This window comes from Pocillopora damicornis, chromosome 13, assembly GCF_964200805.1.
Source record: "Pocillopora damicornis chromosome 13, jaPocDami1.2, whole genome shotgun sequence".
Taxonomy (NCBI): domain Eukaryota; kingdom Metazoa; phylum Cnidaria; class Anthozoa; order Scleractinia; family Pocilloporidae; genus Pocillopora; species Pocillopora damicornis.
In genome coordinates this window covers 10,797,486-10,821,510 of record NC_142682.1, presented here as the reverse complement: position 1 = coordinate 10,821,510, position 24,025 = coordinate 10,797,486, and the positions used below count along the sequence as shown (strand labels likewise).

Genomic DNA, 24,025 nt, shown 5'->3' with positions numbered 1-24,025 from the left:
ATTGAAACATTTCTCAGATAACTGTTCAGAACAATTGAAGTTGACCACATGTTAAATAATAGAGATAGTTGAGGAAAACGGGCTTAGGTATACTAGCTTATATTCTTTTCTTTTAAAATCCCTTTCTTCATCTGAGCTTTGTGATCAATGGTCTGATAAAGCCAGGTTGAATCTAGACTCACCAATTGGTCGATCAATGTCAGATTCAAAGAAAGATGACCTTATTGATGTAGCGGGTGTTGTATAATCATAGTAATAATGACAATAATAGTAATGATAATTGTTATCTGTAACAACTGACCAAAAGCACCCATGAAAGTTGCCAATGCATGTCTAAATTACGTTAGAACTTTAATATTTGTTAATTCAGGAACAAATCTGAGGTGTTTGAAAGCTAAAAGGAATGACTAAATGAAAATGTCTTTACTCTTAAGGAAACTTAAGCATGCCACAGTTCTTATTTGGTCTGGTAAATTGTTCCAGAGTGAGGGAGCAAAGACTGAAAAAATGCAATTTTCATTGGAGTCAAGATTATCCTCAGAGACCTAACAATTCCTTGTTGGTAGGGTGGAGTGGAGTGTCCAAGGCATATATTTAATTAAGGAGTCTGCATCAACTACTTTATTCACAGGGGGTGTTTCTCTAGTTTGCCTTTCTTTTCTTTCTTTAATGGTTTAGGACTTTTTACTGGCCATCTCAGAGGACAATCACTACCTCAAGAGAAAAGTCTCGGCAAGTTAGTTGTCAGGTTGATTGTAGCTTGCTAGAAATCTAACTCATGAGCTCCCTTTCAAGACATGTGCCTCGCGCAAAACTATACATAGATATACATATAGGAAGTCTGTGATCTGATTTTTCTGTTGTACAGTGCTTGATACGTAGAAGTGGAGCACAATATGTATGAGGTAGGGGAAAAAACTGAGACTATACTTTCATCCCTACAAGCCTGTTTCGTGATTACTCACTCATCAGGGGATTTTGTTGTGAAGAATATTCATAACCATCATTTATATAATTTACAAACCTGCATAAATGCATGGCGGGAAACTTCAATGCTTTGTTCAATTGTAACACAGTAATTGTTTGTTTCTGTGTTGACATGAGGACACGTGTTCATTACGTTTATTGAGTGATGATAATTCAGGTTGGTGGATGATAAGTAATTTTTCTTTGAGGCAGAGGTTGCAGCTTTTGCTTGCGTTGTTGCAGGGTGATCTTGATGAAAGGATGTGCCATAAAATAAAGTGGTCAATGTTATTTTCTTTAAGGGTCCAGGTATGTTTGCTGAGTTTGGTAGAGTTTCTGTGTTTTGTGTGTTGGAATGATGTGGTGTGGTTTCTGTATCTAGTCTTGAAGTCATTTTCTGTAAGTCTGATGTACGTTTCAGTGATGCTGTTGTCCTTACGTGTGACGGTGGCTCGGTAGATTAGTGATGACTGGAGGCAGTTTCTGTTAAGTGGGCATGTGTTCTTCTGTTGGCAGCCGCAAGTTTTAGTGTCTTCTGTGTTGGTGTTATTTGTGGTGTTATTGAAGGGTTTGGATGAATTTAAAATGCGTTTGTTGTTGTTGTTGATGGTCTGCTTAGTGTTATTCATGCAGCTGTAGCAGGTTTTGATTGTGTTACGATTAAAGATTCTTTTGAGTTTGTGGTCTTTCGGGAAGTGCTTGTCTTCTATGGCAAGGAATCTGTGTGTGATGTTGGTGCTGACATTTTTGCTGAATTGGGGGTTGTACCAGAGTATGATGTTCCGTTGACTGTCTTTTCGTTTGTTATTTATGGGTGGTTCATGATGTTCATGATGTAGAGTGGACTGGTATCCGCATTTGTTGAGTGCTCTTTGATATGGAGCCGCTCCTCCACATCAAAAAGCACTTGGTGAATGCTTTTTGATATGGAGGGGCGGCTCCATATCAATAAGCACTCGAAGAATGTAGATACTGGTACACTCTACACTACGAACCACCCACAACTAACAACCAAAAAGCAGACAACGGGACAACATACTCTGGTACAACCCCCCATTCAGCAAAATTGTCAGCACCAATATTGGACACCAATTCTTTGCCCTAGTAGAGAAGCATTTCCCGAAAGACCACAAACTCAGAAGAATCTTTAATCGTAACACAATCAAAATCAGTTAAAGCTGCATGAATAACACTTAACAGATCATCGACAACCACAGCAAATGTGTTGTAAATTCATCCAAACACATCAATAACACCATAGATAACTGTAACCGCTTCCGTTAGGATCGAAATACGTCACGAAATATTTTGTGGTTTGATTTACGCTACCGCTGGGATTACCGCAGTATAGATAGGCATAGCGTATAGCTCGCGTTTCAGTTCTTCAGAAGATCCCGCGAGATCAAGATCTGTTAGTGAAAACTAGAAGACAAGTTAGAGCGAAAATCTCGATAGAAATCAAGACCCGCGAACGTTGGTAAGCAGCAATCTAATTATCTTTAAGGCTGTGAAGCTATGTCGGTTTGTAATTCTGAAGTTATAGGTTTCGCTAGATTTCACTGCTTAAGTCTCTCTCTCAATATCACGTGCGCTTGGTTTTATGATCATTCCTTAGCTGTAAAAGAGACAAATATTTAAGTGATTTCTTAATGTAACTATTTCAGTTGACCGCTTTGATTCGATAAATGCCCTGAGGCCACAAGAATAGGAGTACGTAGGAACAATAAAGGAAAGAATCGTATGTCCATATTGGTTTGGTGTTTTCGATTGCGCGTGTAACAACCCGGGAACGAGACTTTCATTTCCAACTTGAGCGAAACCACTTACAATAACACCAACACAAAAGACAGCAAAACTTGCAGCTGCCGACAGAATATCACATGTCCACTTAACAGAAACTGCCTCCAGTCATCACCAATCTACCAAGCCACTGTTGCACGTGAGGACAACACCACTACTGAGACATACATCAGACTTACAGAAAACGACTTCAAGACTAGATACAGAAACCACACCGCATTGTTCTAACACACAAAACACAGAAACTCTACCGAACTCAGCAAACATATCTGGACCCTTCAAGAAAATAACATTGACCACTTTATTTCATGGCGCATCCTTTCATGAAGATCACCCTACAACAGCGCAAGCAAAAGATGCAACCTCTGCTTCAAAGAAATATTACTTATCTTCCACCAACCTGAATTATCATCACTCAAGAAACGTAATGAAGTTGTCTACTGTGTAACAATTGAACAGAGAATTGAAATTTACCATAATGCCTATTTGCAGATTTGAATAATAGGCGTGGATATGCATATTATATATATATTCTTTGTGGTTTACTTTGGCACTTATGGGAATAACAGAAATTCAGGGGATGAAAAGATGGCAAAAAAAGATTATACACCAACATCTGGGCCTCATAACACATTTTAGAGGTGACCTAAATAGTTAAGGCAAAGTATGCCTCCTTAAAGAAAATGTTTGAATTTGTTTATGTTTATTATATGAGGGCTCAAGGCTGTTCATAGCATTATGCAATTGTGTGGCATTGCATACTAGCAGCTGTTTCTTAAAATGGGAGAAACCTTGTACCTGCAGGGCTGGGGAGATGTGTGGAACTTATTAGTGTTTGTCAGCATGAGTGGCAAATTTTTGTGCATGGTGCTACTCGTGTGTGTCATCCATGTACAATTATATCATTACCCATTACAAATACGAAAGTAAAAAATTAATAAAAGCTAAAATTATGGTAGAAAAAATCAAAATACAGTCTGGAATATCTATAAAAAAGACAAGTCTAACCCCTTGGTATGACTTTATCTTCATTGCAAACAATTAAATATCAAGATATCAAGACCAATAAAAAGAATTCTTTGGTCGAATAAAAATAGTTCAAAGTATCGATTTAAAATCTATTTACATAGCCCTGATAGTGTTTTTCTCTAGGCATAGGTGTCTACTTTTCATTAAATTTGTTTATCATTACTACATCTGTGTCATTCTATTAAATCTCCAAGGGGCGTATGCATTACTGACAATGTATGGCACACAGCATCCAGTTCTCTTTGCTCACTTTTACAAAGTTTTTTTTCACTTGTTTACTTTGAATTACTGACCTTCATAGATTGCTGTCTAAATTGCATATGAAGAAAATTTTTGTTTCCTTTTTCTGGCTGGTAGTTGTATTTAAGGTTTGAAATTATTGGTCTCAGTTCCTGGTGACTCAGTGACCATTTTTTACGCATAAAATGTAATACTTTGTACGCTGTTGTACATTACAAATTTAAAACACAAAATACTTAAAGCCAGAAGGCTAAATAGCCGTTAAGTTTGGATTGGGATTTTGTGATTGGGCAATATACATTGGTCACCATACAGGGTAACATGCTCAGAAAAGCAGGCTTTGTTTTTGATTAAAACTTTTCCATTTCTACTTGGGTGGGCTCTGGAACCTCTGGTTTCAGAGTGGGACTTTCAGTGATGACTTCGATGTTCCCTTATTGAGATTCTCTATTGTTTTGTCAAGGTCAGTTTTTATTTTCTTTGCAATTATTTGTTCTCCAGAGTTATTGCACACTCGAGGTTTACATATATTTTTTGGGAGCATATCTGGTGTTGTATCCATGAATACTGCTTGAATATTGAAAATGATTTTGGAGTAGATCCACTTAAGCAAGCCTTTCTGCCATAGATGCAAAAACTTTAAAGCATTGTGTTGATACAAATTATTTACTGTTAGAATATCTAGAATGTTGAGCAGATGGAGGGTGCTATCTGTTTGTTTATGCAATGTATTTATAACAGTGTGGCAAAACTTCCTCATGTTTGTTTTAAAGTGATCGATCAATAATTGCCAAGAAGATGCAAATGTAAAATGCATCTTCTGCTCTTCTTTGTCAACCAGTGTTTAGTTGGCAGTGTGGCTGTCACTTGGGATTGAGATTGACAGAGTATTCCATGATTAATCACAACTATTCTCTTGAGGGAAATGGTAAGTGCGTTGGTACAACTCTTGCATCTCCAGCATCTGAACAAGTCGTGTAAAATACCATCTTTCTTTTGTTGTATTGTGAACCACTTATTACCTGGGGTGTAACTGAGTTGATAAAGGATTATGTTAAGTGGGAAGACAGTGTGAAAGGAAAAAAGGCAATTTGCAAATCCTGAAAGGTTTCTCTCAAAAACTAACAGAACTACCTATAAAGGTCTTTTATAGGTGAATAGTAATTGAAATAAGATATTCTGATGGATGTGGTCTTTTGGCTGGGTTGACTGAATTTGTGAGGAAGCTGAATCCGTGATTTACCACATTGGTTTACATCATTAGCATTCTTATGAACCTTCAATAAAATTTCCTCTAAAAGAAGCTTGGAAAATTTGACTTCAGATGATTTGAAGTCATTGAAGCTATGTTTCTATGCATCATGACTGCCTAACTGCTGGAAAAATTGCCACCTCCCTTGAAGGGTATATTCAGTCCCTAAGAAGAATCCTTTGGCACATGTAGATTTATTGAATTTTGGACTAAAAACCATAATTGAAATTTGAAGTTTTTCCGATAGGAGCTGTCAAAGAAGTACACATTGCTCGCACAAAATGCTTTCAAGTTGGAGTCCAGTGTTTTATAATCAGTTACAAATGTAAAAACGATGATAAAAATGCCTTCGTTCATTCATTAATCTTCTCTAGGTTTGGACCATAACACTTGATGAAAATTCTTTTGTTAAATTTTCCCCACATTGTGATTTTGAAGATATCTCTTCCTTGCCTTTTTTTGATGTATGGAGACCATGACTATGCATGATTGTATTAGTATATTAATAGAATCACCCTCATAAAATTGTGAAGATCTTCATCACTATTCAAAGCTGATGTAATGCTTGCCAATCAAGCGAAGTATTTTCAACTATAAGGGGTTATTTGAAATGTGCAGTAGTACATCATCATAGAATAATGTACTTTTGTTCTATACCACTATCCAGTTTTTGTTCGACTGTGGACAGTTTGTTCTGACTGGTTTCCAAAATTGGACTTTACTTAAGTTTGCTCTTGGCTTTGTAATTGACAGGAGAATCTTGATTAAAGTAATAAGATATACAGGGCATCACAATGCTTGTGTGTTCAGACTGTTGTTAGGATACTATGATATTTGCACAATAACCAACAGCCAATTTCTCAAGTGTCTGTGAGTGCATGGAAAAACATTTTCTGCTTTCCCCAAAGTTCATTAACATAGTGCATTAACAAAGTTTTACCTTTGCTTTTGCTTATTTAGTTTGCACAAGTGTTTCACCTGAGATCTGTGGACTCTACTTGTTGTGTAGCACTTATACTTGTTGTGTAGCACTGACAAAACAAACGTTATAATTATAAAAGTGAAATAAGGTTGCGTTTGATCAAAAGGATATTCTTTATTGATCATCAAATCATTTTAGATTGTTTTAAAAACTAACTCAGTTAGGGAAAAAGTTATTCTAAAGATATCATAAAGTAAGAATAAGAATTAAAGAAAAATTATCAGTAACTACTACATTACAAGAGTATTAAAAAAATGGCTTGAGAATTGAGGTTACCAATTTCAAGCCGTTTGAGCTTTTTAAAGTAGGAAACACTCAAGTTAACCTCTGATCCAGTGCTCTGATCAGTGTGTATGTATCGGAATGTAAACAGTTTCATTTCAAATCACTCATGATGATTTGATTGTATGCAGATGAAAATTCATCTGAAAACCAAAAATGCTTCAACAGACTATGGTTCATTATTATGTTATGGAAGCATCTGTCAATAATTTGAAGGTCTTTCAAAACACACTCACAAATTTCAAGTCTGGCAACAACCCAAATATTTTATTCACATTATAACATTGTTTATTCGACAATAGAAAATCAAAGTCAATAAGAAGTTAGCTATAAAAGTTTTGAAACAAAACAAACAGAGTTTTATTAGATACTATTAGTGTATGCCTGTTCAGCCATCCTTCTGTTACAGAGATAATAATAGCTTTAGAGCAATCCAAAGCAGTTCCTGTTGTGTCAACATCAATGGAAGAATTTGAATATAATCGGTTCTATCTTTTTTATTTAACTGGATCAAAGGTAAGTTTCTTCCCTGCCCTACTTACATTTGGTCCATCTAATTCCTATGCTGAAAAAAAAAGCTGCACAATATGTATGGCAAAAATCTTACTGAAAGTCGACTTTAACTGCAGTGAAGGAGGGTATCCTCTGAAGTTTCCTCCTCTGACGGTGCATAGTTAGGTGGTGAAGTTCTCATCATTAAATTTCATTTAAGGATACTGGAATGTGAGCAGCATCTTGTAGCACTGAACAAACAGATGCAAAGGTGTATGTTTAATTAGTTTGACTTTGAAAGTCCACAATAGCAAAACCTGTGGTCACAATCTCAAACTCTCCTAGGAATGTAAGAATCCCTGATATTCCTCTTTTTGATACAATAGGCAATGCTGTTGGGGTCCCTTTCTCTCAGGCACATTATGTGGACAAATTTGTGTTTAAACACTCTCTACCACTGTAAGCTCTTTTTGGCATTGCATTTGTTTTCCACATACTAAGCCAGCTTAACATGCTTTGCCTCTCTACCCTGCATTGAATTGAGGCCTAATCCATAGCAAAGCCTCAGATGTTAAACTTCCTGTCCAGATGTTAACCTTTGTGTCCAACTGTCCTCACAGTAGAAGTGACACCATTAAGCAACAAACAGTTGGCATTGAAAAAGTGTTGGCATGAGGCCTTTAACTTTTCCACTTGCTCAATGTGCACCTCGACTGTTGAGTAAATAGAAACTGTGTCTCTGAATTCGACGACAACAAATGCCAGTGTGAAGTTTCACAACTGACCCCTTTGAAAGAGAGTTGATCTTCAGAAGTTCCTATATCAAAGAGGCAAAATGCCAACAAAATGTACTTTGATTCAAGCCTTGTGAATCCATATGAGAATGTGATACCTTTCTTTTGCTTCTCGGTGAACCCCCGAAGAAAGGCCTTGTGTAATCTCCCATACTTGACCTTGTCTTTCAGGCACTTCAAAACGGCTAGCAGAGGGGAACTGTCTGGAAGCTCAGAGACTATTGTTTCTGCCTTGAGGTGACTCTGGTTTGTGTACTGCATTACAATTGAGACTGTAGCTGAAAACCAGATCTGCCAAGCCTTTTTTGTGCTATGTAGAGGCTCCACCTTGAGTAAATCAACATACTTCCCCGACAGAGGAACAAATTCTTGTCTCAACTTGTTTTGAGCAGTAAATTTGTAATATGACTTCTTTGTTTGCCCATGGGATCTTTAAGTCTTTCCTTTGACTTTTGTACTTTCTCTGCAATGGCCAGTCTCTCTGTGTACTGCCATGGTTACCATGTTGCTTTAGGGCCACCAATAAAACCATGGCTCCCTTGTGTGTTTGATTAACATTGGCAAAAGGTGGGAAATAGGTTGCACAATTGTTTAGTTCTCGTAAGTGGGATGACATCCATTTCATGTCAGATGGTATCAGGTAAAATTTGAACACAACCTGCTCTCCTATCTCAGTGGTCAATGTCTTCTCTTGAATCTGTTCCATTTCTTCCTTCAGGTGATTTGAGTAAGATTTCATGAGTGGATGATCCTCTTCACAGTTGGCACCAAGGAGTACATTATTATCATCGCAACTTTGTTCTCTGTTCAGCAGGTTGAGAAAGCTAACTAAGTATGCAGTGACTGTGTCATCCTTGCCAAATGGCGCACCATCTGCCTCCACTGCCACATACAGTACTCCTCACTCAACCTAACCAAAAGATCACATCCATCAGAATATTTTATTTCAATCACTATCTACTTACAAAAGACCTTTATAAGGAGTTCTGTTAGTTTTTGAGGGAAACTTTTCAGGATTTGCAAAATTGCCATTTTTTCTTTTAATAGCGTCTTCTCACTTAACATAATCCTTTATCAACCGATTCACTAGCCAAGTACTGAGAGGTTCACAATACAACGAAAGAAAGATGGTATTATACGTGACTTATCCAGGTGCTGGGGATGCAAGAGTTGTGGCAACTTACCTACCATTTCCCTCCAGAGAATAATGGTGATTAACCTTAGAATACTCTGTCAATCTCAATCCTAAGTGACAGCCACATTGGCAACTAAACGTTGGTTGATAGAGAAGAGCAGAAGATGCATTTTACATGTGCATCTTCTCAGCAATCATTGATTGCTCACTTTAGAACAAACGTGAGGGAGTTTTACCTCACTGTTATTGATACATTTCATAACCAAACAGATACGCCCTTCATCTGCTTAACACTCTAGAAATTCGAACAGTAAATGTGTATCAACATAATGCTTTAAAGGCTTTTCATCTGCAGCACAAAGGCCCGCTTAAGTGGATCCCTTCCAAAACCATTTTCAATATGCAGGTTGAATGCAACACCAGATATGCTTCCCAACAAAATTTGTGTAAACCTTAAGTGTGCAATAACTCTGGAAAACAAACTGTCACGATTCTGTGAACTCAAAAGGGTTGTTTATTGTGCGAACTCGACTGCCGCCACGTGTGTATTCGTTGTCTCCTAAGTCTTCTAAATATAAAGATGTTCATCGGCCCAGTGGCGTGACCGTGTAACGCAATACCACGACATCTTCCCCTTTTTACAAAGTTTATCTTCAAAAGTTAATTAATACTTAATGTTCGGTTTCGATCACTGTTCAAATCACATAAAATCGATAAAACATTGTTCTTCATTGAAATCATAAAAAGATAGAAACAGAACCCAACAACTATGTAGCGGCTCAATCATTCAATGTTCAGTTCCGGGGTCAGGCGCAGTTGCCGACGGTTGCGTCGGTATCGCCTGCCGCATACTTCAACTTCATAAGACCTGTTCCCCAAGGCTTTCATGCAGGTCCCCAGACTCCATTCCTCCCTTCCGGGAAGCCGCATCCTGATGGCCTGTCCACACTTTAGTGCCTCTAAAGGGCGAAACTTTTTGTTGTATTGTTGAGCTTGTCTTTTCTTGCGCTCAGCTAATTTGGTGGCTGTTTCCTGGTGTGATGGCTGCCGCAGGAGCGTTTCATGGGTTGGTAAGAAAGTGCGTGTGCGGCGTCCCATCAGTCTCTGTACGGGTGATGTTCCTAGACCCTCTGTTGGGGTGTTGCGCCAATCAAGAAGGGCTAACAGCGGGTCTTGCCCATCCGCTTTTGCTTTCGTCATCAAGTTCTTGCAGGTCTTCACGGCATTCTCGGCGCGGCCATTTGACTGGGGGTAACGGGGGCTCGAAGTTCTATGTTCAAACTGCCATTCTCTCACGAATGCACTGAACACCGATGACGTAAACTGAGGTCCGTTGTCGGTAATAAGCACATCTGGTATCCCATGGCGGGCGAATTGTACTTTACACGCAGCTATCACGCTAGCAGATGTGGCCACCTTAACCTCCTGGACTTCAAAGAACCCACTCCAGTAGTCGACTAGGACAAAGAAATGTTGTTGCCCAAGGTCAAAAAAATCGGCACCTAGCATCGACCAGGGACGCAACAGGATCGGATACGGTTGCAATTCCTCGCGGCACTGATCTGGCTGGTACGACTGGCAGATTGAGCATTTGGAAACAAAGTCCTTTACTTCCGAATTCATGAGGGGCCAATAGAGGACCTCCCTAGCGCGACGTAAACACCCTTCGATTCCAATATGTGATCAGTGAATTTGCTTCAACATTTCTTTTCTCAGGGAAGGGGGTACCAGCAATCGCTCCCCCAGGAATACTAGTCCCTTGTCTTCTATAAGCTCACTTCGTTTGTCATAGTAAGGCGTCAGCTCAGGGGTACAGGACTTCCTTGACACTGGCCATTCACCCTTGATTGCTCCGATTAGCTTTTGCATCACTGGGTCCCTGGCAATCTCGTTTCTGAATTCAGCGAGCCTGTATGGTGCAATCGAGAGGTTTTCTGAATGATCTATCTCGGCAAGTGTACAGATCAGACTTGTATCGTGCTTGGAGGCTTCGGTGGTGTTGCAGTATGCTCGACTCAGTGCATCTGATACCCACATAAGTTCCCCTTTTTTATACTGCACATCCAGGGAGTAATTCTGAAGGGCCATCAGCATTCTCTGGAGTCTCTTTGGTGAGTTGTGTATTGGCTTGGTAAAAACTGCCCTTAGTGGTTCGTGGTCAGACTCGATGTGTACAACTTCGCGTCCCAGTATGTATTGATTGAACTTGTCGGTTGACCACACTATGGCGAGGAGCTCTTTCTCGATTTGAGCGTAACGCGTTTCGGTGTCGGTCAGAGCTCGCAAGGCAAAGGCAACGGGCTGACCCTTTTGCATCAGTACTGCACCTAGACCCGTTATGCTGGCATCGCATTGGATTGTCACTTCTTCTGTAACATCATAGTATTTCAGTACCGGGGCCTTGGCCAAGTATTCTTTGACTGTGGTAAATGCTTTCTCATGCTGTGCAAGCCAACACCACTCGACGTCCTTGTCCTCAAGCCTTCGCAAAGGTTCTGTCATGTCGGACAGGAGTGGGAAGAATTTGGCCAGATAATTGACCATCCCCAAAAACCTCTTCAGGCCTTTCACATCAGTCGGCGGTGGCATATCCAAAATAGCTTCAACTTTGGCTGGGTCTGCCTTTAGACCATCAGGAGTCAAGAGGTGGCCCATGAAACGCACTTCGGTTTGAGATCTTTTCAGCTTGAGTTTGTTGAGCTTGAGGTTCCACTCCCGGCATTTCTTGAAGAACGCACGTTCGTTCTTTTCAAGGCTCGAGTTGACCTCTGTGTCAGTTTCGCCAAATCCAGCGATGAGGAAGTCGTCAGCGATAACTTCAACTCCTTCTAAATTTTCTACGAATTCATGCATGCGTCGCTGCCAAACTTCAGGCGCACTTGAGATACCAAAAGGCATGCGGGCCCATCTATAACGCCCAAAAGGCGTATTGAACGTTGTCAGGAAACTAGAAGCATCGTCTAAGAGGATTTGGTGGAAACCATCCTTGGCGTCACAAAGAGTAAATTTCTTGGCACCTGTTAAGCGGGAGGCCACTTCATCGATAGTCGGCAACTGGTAATGCTCTCGCCGAATGGCACGATTTAAATCTCTCAGGTCAATACAGATGCGTACTTTGTTTGGCTTCACTATGGCCAACATGCTGGATACCCACTGCGTCGGTTCTGTTACTGGAATAATAACTTTACGATCAACAAGTTCGTCCAGCTTGTTTTTGATGCATGGACGCAAGGCTACTGGCACTCGCCTCGGTGCGTGGACCACTGGTTGCGCCTGTTCGTGTATGGCTATTTTGTATGTTCCCGGTAGGGCCCCTAATCCGTCGAATACGTCCTCATACTCTTCGAGCAAGGAGGCTTTGGGACACTTGACGTGTAATGCTAGGACGTCACAATTATGCAAACTCACAAAGCCAAGATTGAGGCTGGTGTTCAATGATAAAATCGGTTGATAGTCTCCGTCTAAGATGTTAAACTCCATTGACCTCCGCTGTCCACGGGACCACACCGGCAGGGTAGCTTTACCAGCAATTTTGCGGCGATCCCCTGTGTACGAGACTATTTCCTTTTGGCATGGTTTGAGGCGATGAAGGAGGGTGTCCCCAGTGATTTGCTTGTATAATTGGGCCGGGAGAATGTCACACTGCGACCCAGTATCTATTTGAAACTGGACTTCTGTCTTGGGATCTGGCCCATAAATGTGGAGTTTGACCACTGCCAATTTTTCCTGGCCTTTGCTCTTACTAGTAGTAGCACCAATGTAGTAGGGGTCGTTTCCCATGTCGACGGCTTTGTGGACCGCCGAAACTCTACTTTTCACTCCTCGGGGATTAGCGCGACATTTATTCGCAAAATGATTCATACTCCCACAGTTAAAACATGTTCTTCCATACGCGGGACAATGACGTCCATGCACCATTCCGCAATTTCCACATTCTTTAGACGGTCTTCTAAATGCTTGTGACTTAAGTTGTCGTTCTTCTTCAGGTTTTTCTGCCGATCCCGCCTTCCGTAACGCATGAACTGCAGTGTCTCCTCCAGCCATTAGCTTTACTTGCTGTTGGGTCTGTTCTGACGACTTAATAATGTCAACTGCTTGTAGGAGAGATAAATCATTCAAACGGAGAAGTCTCTCGCGGATGCGATCATCCCGTATGCCTAGCACGAGGCGGTCACGCAAAATTTCATCTGGTGTGATTGTATCGTGTGCACAGTTTTTTGCGATCGTTCGAAGCTCCGTAAGATACGTCGAGATGTTTTCGCCTGGTTCCTGGTTTCGGTTGTTGAACCTATAGCGTTCATATATGACCTGTGTCCTAGGAATGCAGAATTCGTCGAACTTCTTCAGGACTTGTGAAATGTCGTCTGCGTTTTCGTCTTCATTCCAAATAAAGGTATCGTGGGCTCTGACGCCATCCTCGCCTATAATGCTTAGTAATGTCGACACACGAACTATGCCCTCTTGTTTATATACACCAGTAGCGATTTCGTAGCGCTGCCACGCTGCTTTCCACGATTTCCATGCGGTGGCTAAATTGTCGTCAAAAATAAGCGCTTTCGGCGGGGGCAAATTTGACGGGGGAATAAAAACTTGAGTCGGCGCTGGTGGCACAACTATGGATGCTTCAGCTGCTTCTGTCATCTTTAGGGGTGAGCCGATCCCACTTCTGACACCATGTCACGATTCTGTGAACTCAAAAGGGTTGTTTATTGTGCGAACTCGACTGCCGCCAGGTGTGTATTCGTTGTCTCCTAAGTCTTCTAAATATAAAGATGTTCATCGGCCCAGTGGCGTGACCGTGTAACGCAATATCACGACACAAACAGTTGTCTATTCAGTAACTAATCTTTATGACTAAATCCCTCTAGACTTATTATAACTTAAAATCTTCAATTTCTCTGAGCAACACTCTGAACATTTGCCTTATAATATCTGCCTTATCATCATTATCATTATCATGATTACTATTTTCTTTTAGTATAGTTCTTTTCTCCCTCGTTCATTTAATTTAAGCAACTCCTGGCTCTTCAGTTGTACTATTTCTCAGTATTCTAAGCAATTTGTATTTTAAATTTATAATGTACGACAGTGTATTTAGTATTACACATCATGAATAAAAAGATGGTCACTGAGCCATTAGGAACTGAGACCAACAATTTCAAACCATAAATACAACTACCAGTCAGAAAAAGGAAACAAAAATGTTCTTCATACGTAATTTAGGCAGCTATCTACAAAAGTTAGTTAATTAAAAAATCTAAAAAATTGAAATAATTAAGTGAAAAATAACTTTGTAAAAGTGAACAAAGAGAAGTAGATGCTGTGTGCCATACACTGTTAGTCATGTATATGCCCTTTGTAGATTTAAGAGATGCATATAGTTGTACTGTTGAAAAACAAATTTGATGAAAAGTTTTTGCATCCATGACACAAATTAAGGCCTGCCTAAGTGGATCTCTTCCGAAACCATTTTCAATATGCAAGTAGTATTCACGGATACAACAGATATGCTTCCCAGAAAAATTGGAAACTAACTTGAAAACTTAGCAGCTAATTTTGTAATGTATGACAGTGTATAAAGTATTACACATCATGTATTTAAAAGAGCTTGATCCAGTTGATAGCAGATTGCCTAAAACTGTAATACTGTAAAGTTTTTTGAAGAAAAGACTATTCCACCGTGTCGAAGGCCTTTTCAAAGTCGAGAAAAAGTAGAAGTCCTGGAATGTTCTTCGTGGCTGTATACTTTATAATGCCATCAATGAGTCGAATATTTTCTCCAATAAATCTACCTTTGAGAAAACCCGTTTGGTCATAGTTAGTAATATTTGGGATAACCTGTTTAAATCTATCGGCAATAGCTTTAGCTGCTATTTTGTAATCGCAGTTTAGTAGTGATATGGGGCGCCAATTTTTGATTAATTGGGTTCTGCATTTTTTTTTGGTATGAGTTTAATGATCCCTCTACGTTGAGTTACTGAGAGCTGGCTGCAACGGTAGGCGTAGTTTATCGAATTTAAGAAGAGGTCGGAGATATCATTCCAAAAGACTTTATAAAATTCTGCTGGGAAACCGTCTGAGCCCGGAATCTTGTTACATTCCATATCCTTAGGTGCTTTTAGACATTCTTCTTTACTTAATAAACCTTAACAGGCTTTTTGTTCAGTTAGGTTTAGTTTTTTCTCCGTTTGCATACCGAAGAAGATGCTGTTTGTCAGTTCATTTTGAGAGCCTTTGCTTGAACTGTAAAGGCGTTTGTAGAAGGTTTCACACTCGTTCAAAATTTCTTTGTCTGTACTAACAAATTGTTCATCATCCAGTTTTAATTCACTTATTGTCCCTTGTTTGTAATGTCGTCTTTCTAGGTTTAGAAAGTATTTTGTGTTCTTTTCACCTTCATTGTGCCATCGGCGCTTAGCCTGCAAAATTGTACCTTCTGTTCGGTATTCAATTAGTTTTTCTAATTATAATTTTTTGGAGTCCAAAGCGCCCAGGATGCCTTTCTTTTCCTTCTCATTGATATTGCTGGATTCAGCTAAGCGTTGTAAGCTGTTAATTTCTGTTTCAAGCTCCTCTTCATACCGTGATATTTTAGCCTTTTTGACCATTGACTATTTTAGAGACTGTTCTCTAATTTTTAGTTTTATCATTTCCCACATAAGGGCATCATCAACGAAACTATCATGTTTGTAGTATTCTTGCGTATTTTTAATCGTAACACGTATTTGATTTATGTAATCAATTTCTGATAGGAGCGAGGTATTAAAGTTCCAAAAACTCGGGCCTCTCTTATTAGAGTGGGTGGCAATCGTGACCTCTATTAAAGAGTGGTCTGTTTTGTATCCGGTGGCGATATAAGTGGATTTAGAGAAAGGAAAAAATCCAAGAGACATTGAATTTCTGGCCGTATGATTCATATGATGGCATATGAATATGATAATTTTCATCTGCACATCACAATAATTATTCAAATTACAAATCTAATTATCAAATCCCTAATTACAAATCAAATCAAATCATATGTTTGTTTTTGGGAGAGGGGAAAAGCGGAGTACCCGGAGAAAAACCTCTCGGAGCAGAAAGGAGAATCAACAAACTCAGCCCACTTATGACGCTGAGTCTGGGAATTGAACCCAGGCCACATTGGTGGAAGGCGAGTGCTCTCACGACCGCACCAACCGTGCTCCCCACTCTCTTTGCAATTAGAGTAATTAAAATGATTGTCCCACATGTGGTTCCAAACAACCCACTTCATAAAAAAAAAGAAAAAAAAACAAACACAAGCACACTGCTGTACTACTTTCCATGGATTTCAGATTATGGATGATATCTATGACAGATTCCACCACCTCTTAGATAGTCTTGACCTGGTATGGCTTGATCCTGAAGCTTTTGCTGAGGCTGTTCACGAAAAAGGAGCTCCTCTTACTGGGTGTTGGGGTTTCATCGATGGGACCCCCCGACCAATAGCTCGTCCTGTCCGCAATCAACGAATTATGTTCAGTGGTCGTAAGAGAACACACTGCTTAAAATTCCAGGTATGTAAAAGGTGTTAAACGAAAGAAAGCAAACTTCCTTGACTTGACAAAAATATTACAGCAAAGGAGTCTCCTGTGAAGGCACTCCAGGCAAGTAATGCAGGAGAGGGAGTTGGGTTCCCTTTCACCATAAGAAGCCCATCTAATACTATCCTTATCAAGGATAATTAGAACACATTATTTTTAGACTTGTATATACTGTTTATACATCTTCATTAGTGGGGGGCAACCCTGGTATTTGTAATTTAGTGAGGTGAATCTGCAAGAAATGAATAAAATAAAGAGCTTCTCTTGTTGTACTCTTTAAAGATCTGTAAAGGAGGCTAGATACCAAAGGAAGGTATAAGATCTAATTCAATAAAGGTTGTTTGGTAAAATCTGAAATAACACTACTTCCAAACCAAGTTCCTCGGGCCAAGCAAAAGGAACGTAACTTCAGTCAGGAAAGATATATAGGATGTTGTCATACAACTTTATACTTCATTTACAAATATTTGTTTCATTTACTCTTTAGTCTGTTCAAGCCCTAAATGGCATGATAGCCCATATGTTTGGTCCTATAGAGGGTCGCCAACATGATGCCTTCATGCTTGGGGTGAGTGGCCTGTCAGCTAAACTGCGTCGATTTGTTCAACCCAATGGAGAGCCATATGTCATTTATGGGGATCCTGCCTATGGCATTACACAGAACATTATTGCTCCATTCCGTCAAGCACACCTTACAGATGATGAACAGGAATTTAATACGAGAATGAGCAGAGTTCGGACGAGTGTGGAATGGGGTTTTGGTAAAATCTGCCAAAATTTTGCATATTTAGACTTTAAAAAGAACTTAAAGATCCTTTTACAGCCTGTGGGTAAATATTATTTAGTTGCATGTATTCATATCAATTGTCACACCTGTTTATATGGCTCACAGACAACCACTTAGTTTAGTTTAGAGCCGCCACCCCTGGAAACCTACCTATCCAACCTCTGACCATGTTTACTTGGTCTTTCTACCTATAATTATTTTATTTATGTAAATAGCAACAGGAGTGAAATAAAACAAGAGAAGATGAATGTTTTATTTTCTTTTCCTCCACTGAAGACAAATTATGTTTAAAGGGTGTCAATAAAGTAAAACAGAAGTATGAATATGAAGCAGAAGTAAGAGCTTATGCTTCAAGAGCAACTAAAGACAAAATAATTTATTTTTCCAATTGTTCTCGAAGCATGGAGAAAAAAAGCTTCCTTTCTTCAGCTTCATCTTCGTACTTTTGTTTCTGAAGATCCAGCTCCATCTTTCTCACTTCCAGCTCTTTGTCTTTCAGTTTTGCCTTCTCTTTGTACTTTTCTGACAGCATTTCAATTGCTGTCTTTCTGCTTGACCTGGCAACTTTTTTTTTTGGTTCCTGCAGAAATAAATTACAAAAGAAAGAAAAGAAAAAGTGTTGTATTTATTTATATAAAAGAACAACCAAAGCATCAAGCCCCCCTCTCGTCAGACTCTCGTTCCTCGTTCCTCGTCAGACTCTCGCTCTAAATATGCCGTGCCTATAGCTACAGAAGTCAATGGCATTTCATCTTCGTCTACGAACACTAAATCCACGTTTTGAGAAGTCTCTGCAGCCGAATTTACTACAAATTCACTTCCAGAAGTTGAAGCCATTACTGATCAGCTGTTCCTGAACTTCGCGCGAAAACTCCAACAGAAAAGAATCGCAATTTTTTCGGTCAAAAGCAGGCAAATTCACATGAAAAACACCGAAGAAACCGACAAAAATCGCCAGGCGTCAAATGAGCCAGAGGGGGGCTATTGCAATCAAGTATTTCACCCCTAGCGGGCTCAGCATCGGTCAGCCGCATTTGTCACACATATGTGACGTTGGGAGGAAAAGGGTTAAGATCCGTAAACTTAGCAGAGAAGAGAACATTAGGAAAAAACCATGCAGAGAAACTAAACTAAAATCATTGTGGTTATTATAGCAAAAACATGATGTTTGTGTTTTCAAGCAAGCGGAATAAATACAAAAGAAGGCGACAAAAAAGCACACATAAAAAAGTTTCATTGTCAGTTTGAGTCCCAGCAGAGTTGGCTGTCATAATCATAATAGGTGAATGGGTCAGCTCATTAGTCCTTGCAATAAATTTGCATAGGTTTTTTTTTAAAAAAATTGTTTTGTTAAGAGAAGAGGGAAAAGGATAAATTACTTTAAGTAGGCTGGGATATTCTTATAATCATATCTTTCGTTATTAATTAAAAGATATCGTCCAACAACCTTCGCGTTTGGATACCCTTGACTTTCCCTTGCCTTCATCATCGCTTTGATTAATACTTTTCTTTCATTTTGTATCGCTTTCGCGAAATCTTCGGTTAGGTAGGCATCGGGATAAATCTTTGAATGCTTTATCTTACCTTTGTTGCTCCAAATTTCGTTCCTGTCTTCACGGCTGATGAAACGGGCGATGATGGGTCTGCATCTATTCTGGATTTTCTTACCCACTCTGTGAACTGCATGGAATTTTATGTGCGATGCGTCTATGCCCATTTCGTTTTGAATTACGCCACTGATCAGAGCTTTACAATCCTCGCCTTCCTGCTCTGCAATATTGTTAAAACGTAAGTTTTCTCGACGGGTGTATTGTTCAAGCTTAATATTTTCTTCTACTGCAGTTTCCAATTTCTTTTCCAACTGTGCCACTCTCATGCTGAGATCTTCCAGACCTTCTTTCATTTCCTCCGTGTTTCTCTTTGAATCTTCCCTCAACGTGTCCACCTCGTCTTGTGTAAATCTCACGCTTTCTTTTAGCGATTTTACTTCACTTTTCATTTCTTCTATCTCATGTTTGAGTTCTTGTCTAAGTTTTTCGAAGTCGGCGCGTAAGCTGGCGAATCCCGCTTCCAAAGCTTTGATCAAGGCGTCGATAGAGCTTCTAATGTCTTCCGATTTCACATCTATAGTGCAGTCACCCAGGACTCTTCTCAGAAGGCCCAGAGTTCCATTAGCGTTGCTACAAATGAGGTCACAATGTTGGTTTCAATTGAGTTTATGGTTTAAAGTAATGCCCAGATATTTGGTAGAAGTTACTGTGGAGGTGGTATGGTCATTCATTAGATAATCGTGACAAAAAGGAACAGTTTTGCCAGTTATTCTCAAGTGATAGCATTTAGTGATAAGAAAGCTCAGTTGCTAAAGGTCTGCCCATTTGCATCAGTTATCTAAGTCTTGTTGAAGTGCCAAATGATCCTTTTGTGTATTGCTTTCTCTATAGATGACAACGTCGTCTGCGAAAAGGCGCATATGGGAGCTAATGTTATCTGTGATGTCGTTGACATAGAGTTGAAATAATACTAAGCCAAGGCCTGACCACTTGGGGACTTCAGAGACAACAGGTCTGGGATTAGAGAGTGTTCCAATGATCGATACCACTTGGGTGCGGTCGGTGAGAAAGGCTTTGATCCAGTCTAATGATCTGTCCCGAATACCATAATAGTTCAGTTTAGATAATAAGCGTTGGTGGGTGACGGAGTCAAAAGCCTTGCTGAAATCAAGAAGGACCAATTGGTCCGAGTGCAGTGATTGATGCTCTTTGTCCAGTGTTGCGGCAAACGAACATCAAGACCGAATGAAGTGCCAAGAAAATAGCGACCGAAGAAAATGCCAACCAAACCAGGGGATACGTTACAGAGACATAGCTTTAATCAATCTCGTAAAATATCAGTCCCTATACGCCGGTAGCTTGAAATCAAACTTAAGAAATTATCTTGGGATGAATGCCGAACATGAACAGTGAATAGTGAAAGCGGGAGAGAAAGACTATCCCAAGGAGTCAAATGTCACGCAAGTTTAAAAGTCACGCATTTACATCCAGTTTGATGGCTGAAATAAGCTGGGTTTCACAAGAAAATCTTTGTCTGAAGCCATATTGGTAATTAATAATGATATCGTTGGTGGATAAATGTTTGGAAATGTGACTTAGCATTATATGTTCCATAGGCTCTCAACATACACATGTAAGAGAAATGGGGCGGTAGTTAGCAGGATTTGATTTTGCATCTTTTTTATGTATAGAAGTTACCAATGCCTTGGACCAATCAGATGGCATTAAGCCTGTATCATAAGACTGTTGAATTGTGGAACATAGCCGAAGTGCAATGGCCGGCGCAAGCTCTTTAAGAACTCTTGTCGGCGACTCGTCAGGGCCACGTGCTTTGATAGAATTTAATTGTTTAAGTACTCCTTGACAGAAATTTTGAGGTCAGAGATAAAATTATATTGTGAATTTCCTTTGAACGGTGCTGGTAGTTCTTCTTTGAAGAAACTATAAAAATATGAATTTAGCGCCTCAGCCTTGTCTTTATCAGTGGAGCACAGCTTACTGTCAGATCGTAAGGGAGGGATGCCATTGTCCTCCGATTTACAGTTACGAATGTGCGAGAAAATTTCTTCGGGTTTTCATCGAGGCAAGGACCAATCACATTATTTAAATAGTTGCTGTGAGATTCTTTAACAAGTCTTGATACTAAGTTTCTGTCTCTTTTAAATTCCTCCCAATGTTTAGGTTTGCGAGTGCGTAGAGCTTTCTGATGTAAGCGGTCTTTCTTTCTTATGTGGCGTTTGATCCCAGCATTAATCCAGGATAGCTTGTATTTATTACAAGAACTTCTTTGTGGAATGTAATAATTTATGGCCTTGGCTAAAGTGGATTTGAAGGTTGACTAATTCTCTTCCGCAAAAAAATTACCGGGATTGAATGCAAAGAATTCCTCAGAAGAGTGAAGCATAGATTCGTTTAGCTCATCAAAATTCGCCCTTTTGTAGACGTAGTCTCCTCTGGAACATGACGCACCAGTGTGCATGCTATTGAGCATGGAGTTGCAATGTGAAGAGTGGGCACTTCCACAGCCAGTCGTCAACTATAAAGTAGTTCAGGCGTTCCTTTGTCGCCTTGTCCGCGCTGATCTAGATAGGCATGGAAGAAGGAAAGAGGCAGATAAGCAATAGTTCTCTCTAAACTCTCCATAAGTTACGACCTTAAAATCATCGTTAACAAGATCTTTGATATTTTGTACACCAGCTTCTGCCCAATGCTTATAAAAAAAGGCCTATTAGCAATTCTGACTGATGAGGTATTCCATATTATACAATTACTACAAAAGTCGTGTTTGGATAAGAAAGATTCTCTAAAATTAAAGTCCACCCAGATTTCGATAAGTTCTCGGAGGAAATCCTCCTTGATATCATGTTGGTGGCGTCTTTTTTTTTTCAAGTTTCCAAGCAAAACTAATTTTGTAGATTTGTGTAATTTTGTACAAAATGTAGACCAATTGGGATGCAGCCAACGTCTTTATAACTGTAATCTTTCCAGGAAGCGTTAATCTCTTGTTTTGCCAATTGTTAAGAATATCTTCAACTTTGTGAACCTTGTCTTCATAGTTAGTTTTCATTTATTCATTTTGGTCCGTACAAAACCAAACACTTAAGGCCTTGACTTTACTATCCGCCCATTTCAAGTTTTTTTCAGGGCACATAGTTTGATTTGACCCTTTCTTTGATCCTCTACAGAGAACTTCGGTTTTTCTACAGTTAACTCGCAGGCAGTTGACCGAAACTGTCTAACAAAGCAAAAGACTTCTCAAGTGACGCTTGTGAACCATCTAATATCATCGTGGTGTCGTCCGCATACTGACTTAATTTACGCTCTACATTTCCCACAGAGATTCCTTTTATCTCATTGTCTCAACGAATAGCTGTAGCTAGCACTTCAACACAGAGAATAAATAGGTAAGGCGAGAGCGGGCAGCCCTGCCTTACACCTCTATCTAAGCTAAAGAAACTCCCCGACCATCCATTATTTATTATACAGCTTTGATATCAGAGTAAAATAAATTAATCCAATTAATTAAAGAGGAACCGAAATCAAAATGCTCTAGCGTTTTCCGCAAGAAAGTCCATTCAATAGTATCGAATGCTATTCCGAAGTCGATGAACAGGAGTAATCCAGGAATATCCTTCAAGTGGGTCTAGGAAATAACATTATTGATCAAAGAAATATTTTCTGCAGTAAAACGGCCTTTCAGAAAACCGGTGTGATCGTGATCTATTAGATCCGACAACACAAACTTGAGACGAGAAAAGATCGCTTTTGATACAATTTTGTAATCAGAGTTAAGAGGGGTTATGGGACTCCAATTCTTCAATTCGTTCAATGCTTTGTCTTTTTTCGGGATCAAAGAAATGATACCCCTCCTCTGAGTTATGGCTAGTTTTCCTTTTTGATAATTTCTATTAAGGGAACTTATAAGAAAACTTCAAAGTTGCTGTCTGAAGAAATCCATGAAGTGAACACTTCGGCACCATCATCCTTGTGTTGCGTACTTTCTTCAGATGACTCTAAGTCAATTGGGCAACGAGTCATGCAGCGTTTAGTGTTAATTGCTCATTCTCTCAATCATCCTTCCACTTCATCTTTTTGCGAGACAAACTGGTAGAAACAGTGGGTATTTTCGACCTGCTAAGGGAAAGTTTTTCGAATTTTTCTTGACCATCTTTAGATCTTTAGAGATCTTACTGATGTGTTCCCTCCAGGCAGAGTTGCAGGCCTTTTTTATGGAGTTATTTATCTTGCGGCAGGCCCGATCCTTTTGCTTTCCTTTAGAGTTTCCTATTTTCTTACATGACTTAGGTAAATCGTGAGTGACCCATGGAGCATGTTTTCTCGTTTTTAGCTGGCGCTCCGCGATACACTCTTCTATTGCTGTAAATAATCGAAACCATGCAGTCCAGTGGCTATCGATATCATCTCCCAAGAACGCACAATGCCAAGTATACAGTGCAGTAACAAACATAGAGAAGGCCAGTCTGCTTTGGAATAAAGATCAGTGAGTTTGATGGTCTTGTGCGGTTTATTAAGTATGGTCAGGGAAAAAAAGTGTTAATGTTAGGTCGGTGAAAGGCTCTCCGACGATCAGGTTGTTTACAGTGTCTGCAGAAGACACAAGAAGTCGGAGATGTTTTTTTAATGTCATTGGTCGCCTTCGCTGTGCCCACTCTTATCTTTCCACGGAAAGTTGGTGACAACTAATTGTTGTATTTCTACATCAACTTTCGGAATAAATTTCAATTTACCGCGAATGCTGCAGAAAAAAATCCGGACCATACGCCCATTCCATAAATTTTTGGAGGATCTCGCTGCCGAGCACCAAAAAGACGAGGCTAGTCGTTCCTCAGCTCGTGAAGTTTTGTGCTAGTTTAGAGTGTTTACGTCGAGTTTTTTACGGCAATACCTTCATTCTGCTGTGTGCCTGAATGCAATTAAAATGTTACAAAGATAATGGATAACAACGAGAAGATTGATTTTGATTGTCCTACCAATAACACGAGACATGAGCGATGGCTGCTTGCGCTAAGGTGAGATGAAGGAAAGTACTTCCGCGTGACAAAGAAGAGCAAGGTCTGCTTTCGACATTGTAGGCCAAGTCATTTTAAAAATTCATGCAACGGTAGGGTGTATTTGAAGGATAATGCAATA

At 39.7% G+C, this 24,025-nt stretch overlaps 2 protein-coding genes, 1 long non-coding RNA gene and 1 pseudogene across 4 annotated transcripts; 2 read left to right on the top strand and 2 right to left on the bottom strand.

Moving 5' to 3' along the window:
* Nucleotides 1–2,230: 2,230 nt before the first annotated feature.
* Nucleotides 2,231–2,715, top strand: LOC149035442 (uncharacterized). The gene is made up of 2 exons (XR_016182387.1): nucleotides 2,231–2,443; nucleotides 2,631–2,715. It is a non-coding gene; the product is annotated as an uncharacterized LOC149035442 (long non-coding RNA).
* Nucleotides 2,716–6,364: 3,649 nt separating this feature from the next.
* On the bottom strand, nucleotides 6,365–8,269 carry LOC149035441 (uncharacterized; annotated as a pseudogene). Its single transcript, XR_016182200.1, has one exon. The product of XR_016182200.1 is annotated as an uncharacterized LOC149035441 (transcript).
* A 7,320-nt stretch (nucleotides 8,270–15,589) lies between these two features.
* Nucleotides 15,590–17,875, top strand: LOC149035440 (uncharacterized). Its single transcript, XM_089191715.1, has 2 exons — nucleotides 15,590–16,510; nucleotides 17,025–17,875. Exons 1-2 carry the CDS (start codon nucleotides 16,202–16,204, stop codon nucleotides 17,439–17,441), a joined length of 726 nt encoding a protein of 241 aa, XP_089047841.1. The 5' UTR covers nucleotides 15,590–16,201; the 3' UTR covers nucleotides 17,442–17,875.
* A 789-nt stretch (nucleotides 17,876–18,664) lies between these two features.
* On the bottom strand, nucleotides 18,665–20,418 carry LOC149035439 (uncharacterized). The gene is made up of 3 exons (XM_089191285.1): nucleotides 20,360–20,418; nucleotides 19,862–20,035; nucleotides 18,665–19,504 (listed from the first exon to the last, which is right to left on the bottom strand). Exons 1-3 carry the CDS (start codon nucleotides 20,416–20,418, stop codon nucleotides 18,700–18,702), a joined length of 1,038 nt encoding a protein of 345 aa, XP_089047411.1. The 3' UTR covers nucleotides 18,665–18,699.
* Nucleotides 20,419–24,025: the final 3,607 nt, after the last annotated feature.

Coding starts and splice junctions, on each gene's coding strand:
- LOC149035440 (XM_089191715.1), top strand. CDS start 16,202: ATGTGGTTCCAAACAACCCACTTCATAAAAAAAAAGAAAAAAAAACAA. Junction 16,511..17,024: donor CACACTGCTTAAAATTCCAG/GTATGTAAAAGG, acceptor TTTACTCTTTAG/TCTGTTCAAGCCCTAAATGG.
- LOC149035439 (XM_089191285.1), bottom strand. CDS start 20,418: ATGGCTTCAGACAAAGATTTTCTTGTGAAACCCAGCTTATTTCAGCCA. Junction 20,036..20,359: donor TTTCAGCCATCAAACTGGAT/GTAAATGCGTGA, acceptor TCTTGATTTCAG/CAAGGCTTTTGACTCCGTCA. Junction 19,505..19,861: donor GTCTCTGAAGTCCCCAAGTG/GTCAGGCCTTGG, acceptor CCTCATTTGTAG/CAACGCTAATGGAACTCTGG.